This window comes from Eulemur rufifrons, chromosome 20 (genome assembly GCF_041146395.1).
Source record: "Eulemur rufifrons isolate Redbay chromosome 20, OSU_ERuf_1, whole genome shotgun sequence".
NCBI classification, from domain to species: Eukaryota; Metazoa; Chordata; class Mammalia; order Primates; family Lemuridae; genus Eulemur; species Eulemur rufifrons.
In genome coordinates this window covers 8,420,750-8,438,798 of record NC_091002.1, presented here as the reverse complement: position 1 = coordinate 8,438,798, position 18,049 = coordinate 8,420,750, and the positions used below count along the sequence as shown (strand labels likewise).

At 36.7% G+C, this 18,049-nt stretch overlaps 1 protein-coding gene and 1 non-coding gene across 2 annotated transcripts in view; both read right to left on the bottom strand.

Moving 5' to 3' along the window:
- LOC138401143 (ankyrin repeat domain-containing protein 26-like) overlaps positions 1-18,049 on the bottom strand; it is a 31,687-nt gene that overhangs the window by 6,436 nt on the left and 7,202 nt on the right. The window contains exons 4-6 of the mRNA XM_069496423.1: positions 16,771-16,877; positions 12,345-12,415; positions 1,631-1,661 (exon numbers count right to left, since the gene is read on the bottom strand). Of these exons, the coding sequence (XP_069352524.1) occupies positions 1,631-1,661; positions 12,345-12,415; positions 16,771-16,877 (209 nt within the window). The remainder of the gene's footprint in view (positions 1-1,630; positions 1,662-12,344; positions 12,416-16,770; positions 16,878-18,049) is intronic.
- Positions 13,860-13,966, bottom strand: LOC138401279 (U6 spliceosomal RNA). Its single transcript, XR_011236443.1, has one exon. It is a non-coding gene; the product is annotated as a U6 spliceosomal RNA (small nuclear RNA).

The window sequence follows — 18,049 nt, the reverse complement described above, 5'->3', positions numbered from 1 at the left end:
CTATGTAATTCAGCAACCTCTACCCACCTAGTACTCAAGGGGCTGCAAGCCACCCCTGTGTAGGAAGCAAACGATACCGCATTCCTATCTGCTATAGAGACTCATCCCAGTGGCTCAAATTCTTTTAACATCTTTTGACAGAAACTTCAAGTTTGCCAGTTCCTCCAATTAAACAAACAAAAAAGCAGCAACCTGTTCAGAACTCCCTTGAACCCTCTATTTTAATGTGCCTTGCTAGATAAATCCCAACATCCTTACTCATTCATTCATATGATTTGTCTTTATCAAACTTGTCAGAAGCCCCAATATTCTGATCTCTTTTCTTAAACCTGTATTTCTCTCCAACCCAGCATTGTTTTTCTTCAAACTTGGACTTCCACTGCTAATTCCACCCTTATCCACTGCCACTGGGTTCAGCAGCTAATTCCTTTCTTATTCTCTTCCACTGGGTTCACTAGACCCACTCCTCCACCCCTTTCTATTATTAAAACACTCATCTACAGGATGATAAAGAAGGAAGAGTACTGGGCTTTGAATGAAGAAAGATGAGTTCAAATCTCATTTCTACCACTTACTATATCCAAATAAATCACTTAAATGTCTTTGGGTTTCAATCTTTTGTTATTTACCAAAGTAAAAAGTTTCAGGTGTGCTATCTGAACAACTCCTTGACCAGGATGTTAAACACAGATTAAAGTACCAGAGGATATTTTTATTAATCTCTAAGATTCCTTAAAATCCTGGATTTCTATGTGCTTTGGATTCTCTGTGTGGAAAAATGGGGAATATTTAACTGGCAGAAATGAAAAAAAAAAACACCAATTTAAAAAAACAAGAAATGCAAAGTAGAAAGCAAAAAAAAAATATTAAGACAAAATTATAGAAAATCATGAAAGAACAAAAAACAACTCTACATAAAAAATAATAAAGGTTCATTGAATTAGGCAGGGATACCAGCCTAATGGGAAAACCAAAGGGGGAAGTCATTAACTAGAAAAATCAATTAGGAACAACTTCTAAATAGACACTAAGTATAATTAACATAACATGCCCTATATGTAGATATCCTTCACTTACAGTAAAATAATTCTTCTCTAGGACTTTCCTGGTCTTGCTTATGTAAAACCTATGGTCCTATGGCCACAGTGAAGTGAGATCTGCCCTAAAACCTTTGATGTTAAAAACAAGGACCACTGTAATTGTCAAATACGTCAGGACAAGCTCTTGGAATAACCAGACTTCTAAGAAAAACTCTTGATGAGAATTAACATATAACTAAATCTGACTTTCTGAATTGATCTAATTTGTACCTGTACCTTGATCCCAATACTGCACAGGTTTCTACTGATCTATGCTAAGGGGCAAGAAAACAGATTTGGGAGCCAGGCAGGCTGATAATCAAACTATGGGATCATGGGGCAATTAATTAACTTCTTGGAACCACAGTTGCTTAATTAGTAAAAAGTAATAGCATGGATTCTTTGTGAAGCAGTTGTGATGGCTATAGATGATATAAAATGTTAAGCACATAATGTGGTGTGTAGCCCAGAATAGAACACTCAAATATTAAGTTATTTTCTCTGCATTCCCTTAGTTAACATACAGTTTTTAAAAATCTGCAAAATCCTACCTGATTGTATGGTCTTCAGAAATTCCATCCACTATTAAAGAAAAAAAGTAAAGTATTTTTAAATCAACAGTAGACAAATACAGAACATTAAAAGCATAGAAAAGCATGATGTTATGTGCCTGTAATCTCAGCTACTCAGGAGGCTGGGGCAAAAAAAACCTTTGAGGAGCCCAGGTAAATAAGACCAGCCTGAGCAACACAGCAAGACTCCACCTTCACAAAAAATAAATAAATAATGCACACTTCTGTACATGTTTTAGACTTTGTACCAAAATAAGAAAAAGACTGATGCTTTGTTACAAGGTATTGTTTTGGGATCACACCCGGAGACTGTACCAGTATTAATATTATCTATACTATTGGTAGGCAATTAATGCATTACTAACTCTTGCCTCCCCTCCTTTCATTTTTATCAAATGTAAGGAAGACTGGAATTTATCAAAATTTTGATACCTACAAGTGAACTGCTGTGTACAATAATCATAATCCCAACTGAAACCTACCAGAGTGACAGAAAATGGTCTCACTAATAGAATCAGTATTACAAGAAGACAGTGTCAAACTTAAACAGCATGATTTCTGGACTAACAGACTGGGAGCTCTAAGAACAGAGTATAGAGCAGTCACCCTTGTTGGTATATGTTCTCACACCACAACAGCAATTATCAGCACAAAAGACTTCTGTGACCAAATGTGGTGGTGGTGCAGGGGGTTCCCCACAAACAATCAAGCAATTCATTCTGCAGGAGACACCAGCTGGGATTCCTCTGATTCAATTCCAACACTATCTCCATGGAGATAGCTTCAGATCCCATGGGTTGAGGCTCAGTCCCCAAGGCTGGCTTTTTCACACACTGTCCACAAATATGGGCCTCCAGAACTTCTGACTGATCACATTCAAGCCAAGCTTCCTGCAATTTCCTCTTTGTGTTCCCCTAATTTCCTAGAACGGCTCACAGAACTCAGGAAAACATGTTCCAAAAATTGTGGGTGAAGAGATGCATAGGACGAGGTATGGGGGGAGGGGTAGGGTGAGTCCATGACCTCCCAGGGCTTCCACCCTAGAAGAACTTCCACATATTCAGCTATCTGGAAGCTCTCTAAACTCAGTCCTTGGCTATTTATGAAAGCTTCATTACAGAGATGTGACAAATTAAATCACGGGCCATTGAAGATCAAGTTATCTTCAGCCCCACTCTCCTCCCTGGAGGTTGGAGGTGGGGTGCAAGTCCCAACCCTCTAATCATGCCTTGGTCTTTGCGATGACCAGCCTCCATCCTGCAGCTACCTGGTGGCTGCCAGCCATCAGTCAATCCTTCACACACAAAAAGATATCACTTCGGAGAGTCTAAAAATTTTAGGAGTTGTATGCCAGGAAACCAAATAAAAGACCACATATATATTTCACAATATCACATCCCCTGTTTTGATTTCTGTGATATCAGTTACCCATGGTCAATCATGGTTCCAAATCGTTAAGTGGAAAATTTTAGAAATGTGCAATGCAGCTGCCATTCATCATGCCATTCTAAGTAGCATGATGAAATCTTCAGCCATCCCACTCCACCCTGTCCAGGACCTGACTCATTTGCTTGTCCAGCGTATCTAAACTGGACGTGCTATCCACCCAGTCGTCATTAGAATGCTCTGCTCCTAATATCCAAATATCAACATCATTGTGGCTCCCTGATTCAGCATCATCCAAAGCAGATACTTGTCTTTCTGACGTATAGTTAGAAGGTCAATTGTAGCCTAAAACTGCTATGTTATTCAATGTAATTCATCTCATTATGTAGACACTGTATCATCTCACATCATCATTAGAAGAAAAAGGGTGAGTATGTACAAGGAGATCATTTGAGAGACCACATTTCCATAACTTTTATGACCGTGTAGAGATATAATTGTTCTATTTTATTGTTACTATTGTCAATCTTTTACTGTGCCTAATTTAGAAATTAAACGTTATGATATATGTATATTATATGTGTATATATATCATATACATGTATATATACAGGAGCAATCATTGTATATATAGGGTTTGGTGCTGTTCAGAGTTCCAAGCATTCATTGGGAGTCTTAGAACATATCCACAGATAAGGGTAGGCTACAGTACGTATTTTGCTATGGCACAACACAGCCTCTCCTGTTCAGTTTAGGATAAAACACCCACTGAAGGAAAACTAGGGATAGGAACATTATACTTTGAAGCAAGGCAAAACAGTAAACAGGCCAGGGACAAGGATCCTTGAAAGACTTTTCAGCTGCAGTGGAAAAGAGCTCAAGAGAGATCAATGTACTTACTCTCACTAATCTTATTCTGAGGCAGATGCTGGTAAGTTTACTTACTTCTAGCTCTTTCTCTGCCCTATGTATGTTGCAAGCAAGGCTCAAATTCACCTGCCATTTTTATCTCTCATGGAAAGAACCACTGGAATGATCACTCCCTCAAGCAATAGCTTATCCACTCTGAACTGTATGTCATACTCAGAGGAAAGCTTTAGAATACTGGGGAGGTGATGGTAAGTTGCCAAGGAGTGCTCTCTGATATGAAAAAATATATATGTAGCTAAAACTATTAACTTGCTCAAGCTCCAAAAATGGGCCAACAGTTGTCCAACTCCATAGTGAGAGGAAAAGAAATGCTTTTTCACTTCACGTAAAGCAAAACAGTGTGACTCTCTTGGCATTCCTCATGACTGATAATCTAGTTTGTGAGCCTTGCCATAATTACATAGACCTTTGTCAAACTCATCCCTCAAAGGAAGAGAATGAGGATGGAACATATTTATTCACCTATAGTATTCACTGTTGGGTCTCATTTCCAATTGCATGGTAAGTATGAAATATTTGTCATCCAGGTTTTATAAAATACAACCTTGTGAGATTGCCCTCTTCCATTGCGAGAGTCTATCTGGACCCAACTCATACAGAAAGATGGTCCAGTTAGTGCTGTGTAGTACCGCATGATGTCATTCTTCTCAACCTTCCCCATTATGTGGCACATATCTACAGAAAGCAAGCTTTTCTTCAGTATGTAAAGCATATGTCATCAGAACCCACACTGATGAACCAAAAAAAAAAAAAATGGGGGGGGATCAGGAACAAAGAATTGTCTTAAATGAATACCTTTAATTACCTTAGAATTTTAATTTTTTAAATGTTTGAAAAGATATCTATTGTATTATTCAAAATGTGTGACTATTCTGGGAAGAGCAAAACTATGGAGATAGCAAAATGATTGGTGGTTGCCAGGGATTCATGGGCAGGGAAAGAGGCAGGGATGAAAAGGCACAGTATAGAGGATTTTTAGAGCAGTGAAACTATTCTGCATATGATACTACAATGGAGATACATGTCATTATACATTCATCTAATCCTATAGAACGCACAGCACCAAGAGTGAACCCTAATGTAATCTATAGACTTTGGATGACAATGATGTGTCAATGGAGGTTCATCAATTGTAACAAATGTGCAACTCTGGGAGGGATGTTGATAATGGGGGAGGCTGCTCATGTATGGGAGACATGGGGTATATGGGTAATCTCTGTACCATCCTCTCAGTTTTGCTGTGAACCTAGAAGTGTTCTTAAAATAAACTCATTTATTTGAAAAAATAGATATTCAGTTAACCTGCTACTACCATATGTTAATATTATAGCAGAATGCAGTCACCTTGAAACTTAGGCATATTTTACCACCAAAGTTACAGAATATGTGCATTACCTCCCAAATTGAAATATACAAAAATATATAAACCAAATAAGTTTAATTGCAACTTAGGCAAGAAAATAAATAATAAAATGATTATTTTTTATTTCATAATTACAAATAGTGAATTAATACAAGAAGAATTGAAACTGGACCATGCATATAATTAATATAAAAGACAATCCTTATTCTAATTTTAAATCAGAAATCAATATGCTTATTTTACCTAAAATTTCACTGAAAGCTTAATCAGATGAGGACAGATTGTAATTGCCTATATAAGCATAGTAACTTATGTACAAATATCTGTAAAATATTCACTAACAGTAAATAAAAGTAAACAGCATTGCAACTTAATATGGATCATGCAACTGAAACCAGTATCATGTTATGTTCTATCATTACATTATCTGCTATTAAATAAAATTTTAAAACCACGAAAAGTTAAGTTGGGCTGTAACTGCTGTCCTGTATTTCATATAGCAAGCATGAGACTACCATCGTTGGAAAGGCCTGCTTGTAAGACTGGCCCATGGCTGGCATCTGGGACCTTGGATTTGAGAGCATTCCCATCATTCCATAAGTGAAAAGAGTGTCACACTGTGCCTAAACTCTTCACATAAACAATGTGACTCACTCTGAAGAGCTACTTTCCTTCTGGGAGTCTGGAATTTTGGTACAGGTGAGGGACAGAATGCCTATTATGACTAGCCTCCACAGGAAACTTGGACACTGAGTCTCTAATGAGACTCTGGTACAGGTAGATAAGACTGCACAAGTGTTGTCAAAATTTGGGGCTAGGAAGCACATCCTGGTAACTCTACAGGAGAGGAGTCATAGAAGCTTGTGACTGCTTTCCTCCAGACTTCACCACATGTACCTTTGCCTTTTGCTAATTTTGCTTTGCATCCTTTCACTGTAATAAATGAAAGCCCTAAGGAGGACTATTTTCTTAGTCCTGTGAGTCCTTCTGGGGATTACCAAACCTGAGTGTGGTCTTGGGAAACACTGACACAACTGCACTGTATAAATGGTTATTACTTCAGTTGGTATTATTTCAGGGAGTAATTACCCCTAATCTGCCTTTTTTGATATTTGCCTTGGATATTCCTGCATTTCTATGAACATTTGAATACAAGGGATAGATGAAATAATGAAGCCAGAAAATAATGAGAAACAAGCAACAATCCTACTTTTACCAGAATAAAAAATAGAGAATCTTAATGATTGATGATATATTCTATACTATGAAAGTTTCTAGAAAAAAATTAAAAAGATAACAGTCAATTTTCTCTGATTCAGCAGGGATTAATTCACTTTTATAATAACTGTACATCAGGCTGGGCGTGGTGGCCCATGACTGTACCCCCGGCTGCTCAGGAGGCTGAGGTGGAAGGACCCCTTGAAGCCAGGACTTCCAGGCTGCGGTGCACCACGACTGCACCTGTTCATAGCCACTCGACTGTGGCCTGAGTGACATAGGCAGACCACATCTCTCAACAAATAAATGAATAAATAAAATCATTTTTTATCATTCAAGTAACTGGAATAATTGCGGAAAACCACATGGCCATTGGCTATAGTATAATACTATACTATTGATCATAGAGTTACTTTTATTGATTTCAAATATTTCTTAAATTCTTCTAAAACTAAAAACATGGCTCATCCATTAAAGGCAATTCTTGGCAGAACAAGTCAAAGGTCAAAAAATTTGAGTCCAAAGTATAGGATGAATTATCCACTGCTCCCCCCCAAAGGGTGGCTTTGATCATTAAGGATCTATAGGACTTTTAAGTACTGGGAGGAAAAGGGGAGTTATCTCATAAATAGATGCTTAAAAGTGTGCTAACCCAATTCACCACATATTGCAGTTAAATCACAGATCACCAATTTCTAAAGAAATGTAAACCAGAAAAGTACTTCACAGGAAAACTATGTCAGATAAAACAATTCATATTTGACATCCAAGAAGACACTTAAAATCTTGGCAAATCATCATCAGAAATACTGTCATTGTGACGCAAAGAAGTTTAGCAAGAAAGGAAGTTTAGTCAGAAACTAAAAGTATACTGGGCATCCTTTAGAAAGGCAGCTAGTTCTCTTAAAATGAAATAATATCCATTTGGCAGACATATATATGTTAGAAATGTGTCTTAATAGGATTTTCTTTATGGATGAAATTCAAAAGGAAACAGTAAGAGCAAAGATACCAGAAGGCAAATAGAAAGAGAACTGCACTAACAAAAAGATTCAGGGACTGACTTTTCTACCGATGTCACCAAAATTTCTAAAATAGTGAAAACCAGCATATTCAGAATATGACCTGATATTATTCTTTATGATATTATATTATTTTCTGCAATAAAGTATTTAATAGAAGTCAGTTTCTCCAAACTGCTTATCTCTAAACAATTTCTGATCAAAACTTCAAACTCTGGCAAAACATGGCTTTGGCCAGGCCTGGTGGCTCTCCCCTATAATCCCAGCACTTTGGGATCACACAGTGGGAGGATCACACCAGGAGTTCAAAACCAGACTGGGCAACATAGTGAGACCCCATATCTCCATAAAACATAAGAAAAATTAGCCAGGCATGATGGCACATGCCTATAGTCCCAACTACTCCAGAGGCTGTGGTAGAGGATTGTTTTAGCCCCGGAGTTCAAGGGTGCAATAAACTTAATATGTTTGGGCCACTACCCTCCAGCATAGGCAACAGAGCAAGACACTGACTGTAAAAGAGAAAAAAAAAAAGCTGTGTTATGATTCCATGACAGAGGGAGGGTATGTATGTCTGACAGTGGCTTCCAGGTGTTTCTGCCAGATGTTTGTTTCTGAATGCATCCAGAACAGCTTATCAAGGACTTGAGTACAACAAGCATTTCCACAAGAATCAGATAAAAAAGACAGTGTTTGTCCTCACATGTGATCCTTAGATTTTGATAATTCTAGAAAAATGGTAGCACGTATACTCACCAGTCTAGATGATTTTCCCTGACTCTGTAGATAGCTGCTGCAGTTACAAAAAAATTAACTAGGATCACAGTAGATGTATTCTTCCCAATTGGGACAACAGAAGTATAAATCACATAAATAGTAGAACCTCCAACTCCAAAATTGTTCTTTTGCAAAGGGTACCACCAAAGAACTTTTAAAAGTTCAACCAAACTTACTTTTTAGTAATCCTATGTGGAAGAATTGATACTTCTTGCATGAAATTCTCACATTTCTTTCTTTTTTTTTTTTCAATGTCATTTCCTCTGATTTCTCTCCTATTTTTCTATAGCCACTTCTCAATCTTCTTCACTAACTCCTTTCCTCCTGGGAAATGTGGCCATTCTCAAAGTTTTGTCACGGGCCTTCCTCTCATTGTACATCTTCCCCATTGTGGACAAGTTCATTTAGACTTAGGACTTTGTCTATCACTATTACTACTTATAACAACATCACTCCAAATCTGCATCGCCAACCTCAGTGTTCCACCTACAGGTAGAAACACCTATCATGCAACTACCAACTGAAAACACTCTATACGAATATTCATTAAACTCAACATTTATAGAAAAATGTTCATTTTCCTTGTTGACCTGCTGCTCTTCTCTATTCACCTGACAATTCTCACTCCTTCCGCGTATCCAGTTTAAATGTTAGTGTCCAACCCGGAAACCTATGCATCATCTGAGATTTCTCTCCACCCCTAATTTTTACATTCAGTAATCACTAAATCATATTAACTGTACCTCCCTTCTGCCTCTGCTTTATATTCCACTGCCATGAGAAATATCAGTAAATGTTTTTCTTAAATTTTACTTAAGTTTGGTTCATGTTTATAGTTCCCGGTTAAGCATGTGCTTTTAACTGATGGCTTTCACAGGGAAAAGAAAAACAAAACCACAAACAATTATTACTATTTCTTACTTGAAAAAAATATATTTTAAGCAAAACAAATGAAAAAGGTCCAATACCAATAAAAATACAATATTTTAAAATGAATAAACCCACCTTGCTAACTACTTCACAAAGGATGGGTGAAAACCTCGTGATAGATTGATACTAGTCCAAGGACTGGTAACCAGGAAACTACGGCTTGAATTATTGCAAAAGCTGCCTTTGTCTCCCAGGTTAACTCCCATCTATTCCCTATATGAAGGGTCAGCAAACTATAGCCCACAGGTCAAATCAAGCCTTCCATATGGTTTGTAAAACAAAGTGTTACTGGAGCACAGTCACGCCTATCTGTTTACATATTGTCTGACTGCTTTCACACTACAATGGCAGGGTTGAGCAGATGTGAAAGAGATAACACGGGCTTAAATATTCACTACTAGGGCCTTTACAGACAAAGCTTGCCCATGCCTGATTTAGACCATATACAGAATGCCCTAAAACTCAAATCCAATCTTCAGACTCCCCTGCTCAATATTCTTCAATGAATCCTTACAGCAAACTTTACTGGCTCCCTACCCAGTAGCCATTCCTCCTTCTTTCTTGCTGAAGAAACACAATTCTATTTGGATATTTATCATCCCAATCCCCCTCCATGGGTCCACAAAGAGAAATAATTATTCTAAGCTAATCACAGTAATTAAATCTGTTTCCCAGTGACTGCTTTAAAAATGAGCATGTGGTGTCACCCAGATGATAAAATGTTACCGGGAGTCCACTGCATCATTCTGAGTTTTCTCCCTAGTTACAAGAAACATATGAAGAAGTGCAGCCCTTCCCACCTTTGGATATTGTCTTGTGAGAACATCATGTTTGGAACTGGTGCTAATTAGCCAACCAGGAAAGGAGACATAAGCATAATGCTGCCAAGAGCACCCCCAAAAAAGGGACAACAAATGGGATCCTGATGACATCACTGAACCACCAAAACAACTTGGTTCCTATCATTTCAGCCACTGTTCCTTAGGTTATCTATTACTTGCAGCCAAAGGCATTGAACCTGAGAAATTTCCCGTGGCCTAAAGGATAAGATTTATTCATTTCTATAACATTAAAAAGTCTTCCACAATCTTGGCATAGCTAAGTGTTCGTCTCATTCCCAACCACTCCCATTTTATGCTTTTTGCAAAAGCAAAACTGAACTGCTCACACACCCTGCAAAGTTCACTCATGCATCTCAGATTTTGCACTTGCTGTTCCTTCTGCCAAACATGCAATCTTGTTAGATGTTCCTTCTGCCAAGCCTCATTCTTCTGCCGCTCTACCTGGCATGCTTACCTGACGTGTTACCCAATTTTTTAAGGCATGAATTCCTTGCCATGGACTCAAACTGTCTGGCACATATTTAATGTGGTGAGTACATAAGAAATGATAGTTATGAGCTCACAGAGGGCATCAGACACATAGTAAACACTGAATAAAGTAATAAATAATAAGAATGACAATAAAATATAAAGCTTTTGAGTGTATTTCTTACATGTTTGTATTCTGTAACATTACAAAAATGCTTATTGCCTAAAAGACACTTGATAGTTATTTGTCAATTGGGCAAGGAAATAAATGAATAAAAATGATTTTTGACAATTTTGTTGAAAAAACGCAGAAATTATATAGATACAGCTGTATTTTATTATGAGAACCCTAAAGACTGAAACTGCATCTGTCATAGTCTCCTGCAACTTGCAAAACCTAACTTATAAAAGTTCTTTGATAAATACATACTAAATTAAAGGTGTCATCATACAGTTCAGATTAGGAGGTGCTTTAGGTGTCACACCTACATAGCATAGCAGCATTTTTGTTATTGTGAAATGTTTTTGGACTTTTCTTACAATTTGTTAAGCCCAAAATCAGTCTATTGTAATACTGACTATGATAATCTTTTGGCTGATGGTAACAGGATGTCCTATTCTGATAAAATTACTGTTATCATGACAATTATCTGGCAGATAGAACAATATATCTTGTTTTAATGAAGTAAATGTATCTCTTTCAGTTTCAATTTATGGGTATGAGGTCGATAATAGTGAGACCATGTTAGCATAAAAACGTGTAAGATAACTTGTGCTTCTCAACAAGGAATTTCATTTCTGACTTCTGTACTCAGTATCTTTAAAAAATTATCTGCTGTTCACACTGGCACACACTGGCCAAGTTTTACAGTTCTTACTGCTATTTGTTTATAGTACCAGAAATCTATTGTTGAGTTCCCAGTTTTAAAGATAGTTACTTTCTTAGTGACAGGAATCGCTATGTAATACCCTTGATCGCTGAACAAGGATTTGAACTGCAGGGGTCCACTCATATTTTCTTCTGCCTCTGCCACACAGAAACAACACCACCAACTGCTATTTCCCCTCCTCAGCCTACTTTGTGTGAAGATGATGAGAACGAACACCTGTCTGATGATCCACCTCCACTTTGTGACTAGTAAATACAGTTTTTCTTCCCTATGATTTTCTTAATAATGATGTTTTCTCTAGTTTGCTTTATTGTAAGAATACAGTATATAATACAACATATAACATACCAAACATGTTAACTGACTGCTTATGTTATCAGTAGGCTAGTAGTAAAGTTTTGGGAGAGTCAGAAATTATACACAAATTTTTGACTGCACAGGGAATTGGTGCCCCTAACCTGTGCGTTCTTCAGGTCAACTGTAATTTATATTCATTTCTGAGATATGTAAATACAAATAACTCATTTTAATAAGATGTCCAATTTATTATAATGTGATCATAGAGGAACCATATAACATATTAACTTTAAAACCTTTTTTTATTTATTCAAAAATATCATAGAGCATTTTAGGGACCATAATTAAATGAAGACTCTTTTTAGACAATACTGTTTGACATTATAAACTCCCTACAACTACCTTATTAAATAATTCTAAATTCTAGACTACTAAGAAATAAATTTTAAAAATACACATGCAATTTACAGATTGACTTTTTAACTGCTCTTCTGTGCTCAAAACTTCCTTACTCTTAATTTTTTACCCCTGGTAGAACCACCAAGAATAATTCACTATTACAAGTTTTACCTGCATTGTTATTTTGAGAAGGGTTGTCAGGTATCTTTTCTTCTTTATATTCTGAAGTTTGGTGGTGAATGCTGTGTATAAAAATGTAATAAATAATATTACTATTTTAATGCTGATATGAAAACATTTACCAAATATATGAAATTCTCAAGAGTATTTCAACAAATTCAGAGCTAATATCAGAACTTTAATTACCCCATACACTTCAAATCTGTAAGCTCTGCAAAGTTCTTATTAAGCTTCTAATTAAAGAATAAAAAGGTAAGGTGAACTCCACATGAAGTGTGGGCAGTATAGTTCAGTCAACTAACTACAGTACGCTGGACATAATGAAAAGTGTCCTGAACGTAAAAGAAGTCTTAGCGCTATAACCAACAGTTACTTGTTCATTGACAAGTTGCTTTTCTTAGGCTCAACATCTTTAAGACATGAGGATTTTTCTGCCTTCTGTCAGTATTAAGAGGTTGTCATATATATTTGATATTAATAATATAACATTTTTGCAATGCTTGAAGAAATAGTGAAGTAACGGAATATTTTGTTCTTGAATTTAATTGCTGATATTACTTTAGAATCCCAAATGCAACTCATTCTGAGGCCAGGTGTGGTGGCTGATGCCTGTAATCCTAGCACTCTAGGAAGCCAAGGCAGGAGGCTTAAGCTCAGGAGTTCTAACCCAGGCTAAGCAAGAGTAAGACCCCGTCTTTACCCAAAACAGAAAAAGTTAGCGGGGCATGGTGGTGAGTCCCAGCTACTCAGGAGGCTGAGACAGGAAGATGGCTTGAGCCCAGGAGTCTGAGGCTGCTGTGAGCTAGGCTGATGCCACAGCACTCTAGCCCAGGCAACAGAGTGAGACTCTGTCTCAAAAATAAAAAAGAAAATTTTTTAAAAACCCATTCTGTATTTTTTCCAGATGTTGAAGTTTTCAGAAAATGTTATTAAGTCCTAATTTTGATTATTAGTTGTCCTATACTTTGTGGCTCGTAATTCAGGGTATCTCAGCTATTTTATACTTTGTAACAAAATTTATTAATAAATATATTACATTCTTAAATTAGATAACATAAATGTCCCCCATTACTGACCTAATCAATCACACCAAGGGCAGAAAACTAATAAACGTCAAGACCTGGCTTGGACTGCTACTGTTCCTTCTCCACCTACTCAAACTCTGAATCAGCAAATCTTTGTTGGCATGATGCTTACTCTCTATGTTTCTCTCCAAGTGACGTGGAAAGCAACATGTTACATTACTTTTATTTTTTTCTAAGTTCAATGAAGGAAATGCTAGTTAACATTTTCTCATGTCTGAGGTAAGTACCAGCAACATATTTGCATGATAACATTATACATGTCCAATACTTAACTCCACTGTCATTTCATAGATCACTTTATACAATTTTCTTTTTAGTGAAAATCACAATTTTAATATTGGGTGACACCTGTTTTGCTTTGACACACCCTGTTTCCTTGGAGCTAGTCAGCAACTAGTCAAATGATGTTCAAAGGACTGCACAAAATATGAAATGCTTCATAAATTTTCATGCCATCCTTGGGCAAGGACCATGCTAATCTTCTCCATATTCTTTCAATTTTATTGTATGTGCTGATGAAGCAAGCACAAAGCCCTACATGGACACTGATGAGTCATGGATGAGGCTTGGCCCCATTAAATCCAACCAACCTCCTGTTTATTTATTTATTTATTTATTTAATCAACAGAGGAGCCAGTCAACCAATTAACCTACTTTAGACTCAGAGAATTCTGATGACTGGCTTCCTTGTGTGGTGGAATTTGAAAATATTTAATACACTTGAGGTACAGATGCAAGTATTGATAGCTTGGGAGATTTTCACTGTGGAAAACAGATCACTTGAGGGGCCAACTACAAGTTTGTGACCATAACTCTGCATAAGGATGAAATGTAACTTTCCAGTACCTAAGAAAAGGCACCACACAGGGGGAAAAGGGGGTTTAGCACACAAATCCAGTAGCAAAGAAGAAAGGAAGCTCTAATATCTTCCTGCGACAGTATTTGAAACTCTCTGACTATTTAGAACAATCCCAACTATTTGTTAGAGGGAAGACAAACAAGGGCATCAAAGGATAACTTACCAAGAAGATCTAGGCTAAGTCTAGGCTGAGAGAAGGGCACCATGTGAGGTTCTGAGTGCAGAGGGAGGGCCATTTTGCTCACTGTGTGTGTGGCTATAGCTAGGAGGCCCAGCCGCCAGACCAGGGTACTGGCGCTTTAGGAACAATGGTGGAGCATATGTGCCTATGCACACGAACTCAAAAAAGATGTGACATTGAAGGCTACGTAGGGATCACCGTGAACACTGAGGGATGTGAATCCGTAAGGGCACCCTGGTTGCAAAGGTCAATCATTTCCAGATAGCAAGACCAGTGTCAAATGCAACGACAGAATCAAAGGAGGCAATAGAATGATTGAAATGTCCTTTCATTCCCCTCCTTCTGACTTGTAAAAATGGCGGTCTTCTTTGCACTTAGAGAACACTTTAATTTCTTCAGAAATTCAAGGAGGAGGCTATAGGAGATAGCCCCTAGGAGACAGTACAAAATTTTCTGTTAACTAGACACTTCGAGACCCAAATAACTAAATAGAAGAATCAAATATGTCACATGATTATTATCTCATGCTGAGGGGTTATTCTTCTAATGAAATGGAAAACATTGATAGCACTAAAGATAAAGGTCTTAAAACTCCTGAAATAAAGAATTCTGTACCTATTACTACTTTTAACTACTTTAGCCTTTTGCTTGATTTCTGACTGATTAATTGGACTAACTCACTGCCATTCCCATACTATCTGAAACACACTATGAAATTTCACCTGATGTATGAGCTACAAGACTTATAATTATTTTAAACCTCAGTTTAGTGTTAGTTAGTCTTTTAATGTAAATACTTACTTATTTAAACCACTAGCAGTGGGATAATCTTTTGCAGCCCATCCAAAGATATCTTCATGAAAAACATCAGTATCTTGCTCAAGAAGAAGAGCGACTATACTTGGTGATTTACAATGTGCAGCAAGCGTGAGGGCTGTTCTAAAATAACAGAGAGATAACTTCGTGCCTAGGAACTTTAATAAAGTTACTTAAAATGCTAATTTAATATACATTACCAGCTGCATATTTTGCCTGTCGGTGTAGAATTAACCATTTACATGTACTAACTGGCACAAGCATCTTGGATGCTCAAGTGTTCATCTTTATAAATTACCACCAAGGTTAAAAGGAAGGGACAAAAAGGTAGCCTTTTGTCTCATTAAGGTATGGCATAGGAGAAGTTGGTCATTCTTTGCTGAGATCACTTATCTAAAGTAAGCAAGGTATTAACTGAAGTACTGTCCTTGTCTTCCCTATTTTGATATAATGTACTGTAATTCAAAGTCAACTAGGATCAGTTAAATAAGAGCTATCTGCAGGCTTAAAACAATAACATCAATAATAATGATAAAAATAGTAGTCATATTAGTTTCAGTTAATCATGCTGATGAGCATGCGCTGGGCTCTGAATTCAATGCTCTACATATAATCTTACTTGTACACAACCATCCTGGAAAGGCATATTGTTATTCTCCTTTTCATATTAGAATACACATTTGGTGATAAGTAGTGTTCCCAAGGTCACACACCTAGCAAGTGGGAAAGCTAGAATTTAAACCCGGTCTTATGTGAATGGAAAGCCTCTTTTCCCTTTATCATCCACTTACGGCTTATCTTCTTCATTAAAGAAAAACGTTATCCAAATAAAGTTGACTTTCTCCCTTTTCTCACAACCATTAAAAAGAAAAAATCAAAATACATTAGAAATAAAAATGGTAAAAAAAAAAAAAAAAACTGATGAACCCACAGTATCTAGCTATAGCAATTAATAATCCTTTAGGAATCACCTAATATCAATATTCTTCAAAGAAAGCAACTTAAAGCAAAGAGTTATCAAAAAGACAAAATGACTTTCAACTTCTATTTATGTTTCATATAGCATTTTTGAAGGAAAACTCTAGAAGAAGAAGTTAAAGAATATTATAAAAGGGTTAAGAACTTCAATATTGAGGCATAAAGTGAACTAAAAGTTAAAGTCCGCACTTTAATAAAACAAATATGAAACCTCTTTAGCTGATATAAGATCACATGATCAAAAACGTCAGATTACAAACAACAAATATCAGTCATCATTATAAGAGATGATGAATCTTACTGCATACTGTTCTTTAGGTTTCCCAGTCCACGTAGTTGCTTTTATACCTAACTGATGATTTGTGTCGACGTTTGTCACTCTATCCTCCCAAAAATTATGTTAATCTTCTTGTTCTTTTAATACTTCTGACTTGAGTGACTCTTACTACCCTAAAATAACATTCACATTTAAAAAAAAAAAAACACTAAATACTATACCTTTTCATTTTATCTACTGCATTTACATTTGCATTCTTCTTTACCAAAAATTCTACCATTTCCTCTTTTTTTCCACTCACAGCAAGTAAAAGTGGAGTGAGGTGATCCTGTAATACAGCAAAATCGATTTATCATTTACAAAATTTCATATCTCCCAATTGAACTGAAAATTTGATGTAAGATCCTATGAACTTAAACATATCACACAGAAAGTAAATGAAAGGTAGTTCCATCCTCTCGCCCCTCTGTGCTTTCCCATGTGCTGCTCCTTCCCTTAGAAACTCCCCTCCACACTGGCTCCTGCCATCTCCAAAACTCATTTCAAACATTTATGGGTTCCAAGAATCTTTGTTTCTATCACATTTACCATGGTATACTGTACTTATTTTATTGTTTTCCACCCAAACCAAGAAATTCTTGCGGGCAGGGGTTGTATCTTTTATCTCCACATTCCCAAACCCTAAGATGTAGTAGTAAATGCTTCAAATATTTTTATTGAATTAATGATCTCAATTATTATATTGACAGCAATGTTTCTTAAATGACATTGCAGAGAGTATTTATTTACCATAATTAAAGACTGTACCCCAACAGACAGATTCTATGACCATCTATGCTACAGAAAGGGTGCAAAGCTGTGTATCATATGTCCAGTATTAAAGAAATCTCTCAAACTTTGCCTCATCTCTATCTGACGATACTTTTTTTGGCAAAGAACATGTGAAGAACTAAATCTTCAGAGATACAGTTTTGAGAATTTTCCAGTAAATGTGGAGGTTTCCTCCAGGTGACACAAACTCATGTGATTCTCTTCTAACAGTGGTGCAGGACCCCAGGTGCCAATATCAGGCACTCCTTCCCCAAATGGGTCACTAAGGAAATGGGCTCTGAATAAATGAACTTCAATTCCTTATTATTACATGGTCAATGTTGTTTCTCCTATGACAAAATGAAAGATGTTTATCTTACTTGTTAGAAGGCTCAGTATGACTTTTCTCCTCGACTATAATGACAATCCTGGGATGCTAATGCATATCTACTTTATTATACTCCACCTGTAGTCTGATTTCCATTTTAATTGGTACTTACAAAGTTATTTTTACTTTATGCAAAATATAAATCAGAAATAAAAATATAATGGCTTATCAATAAATGTTCTAATGGTGATCTGTGTGGATTATTGCTAGCATAATGGAAGCCACTAAATCATTTGCACTTTGCAGGGTCTACGCAGAGGAGAAAGATGTAATGTTGTCTGAATTATGCACAGCCTAGCCAA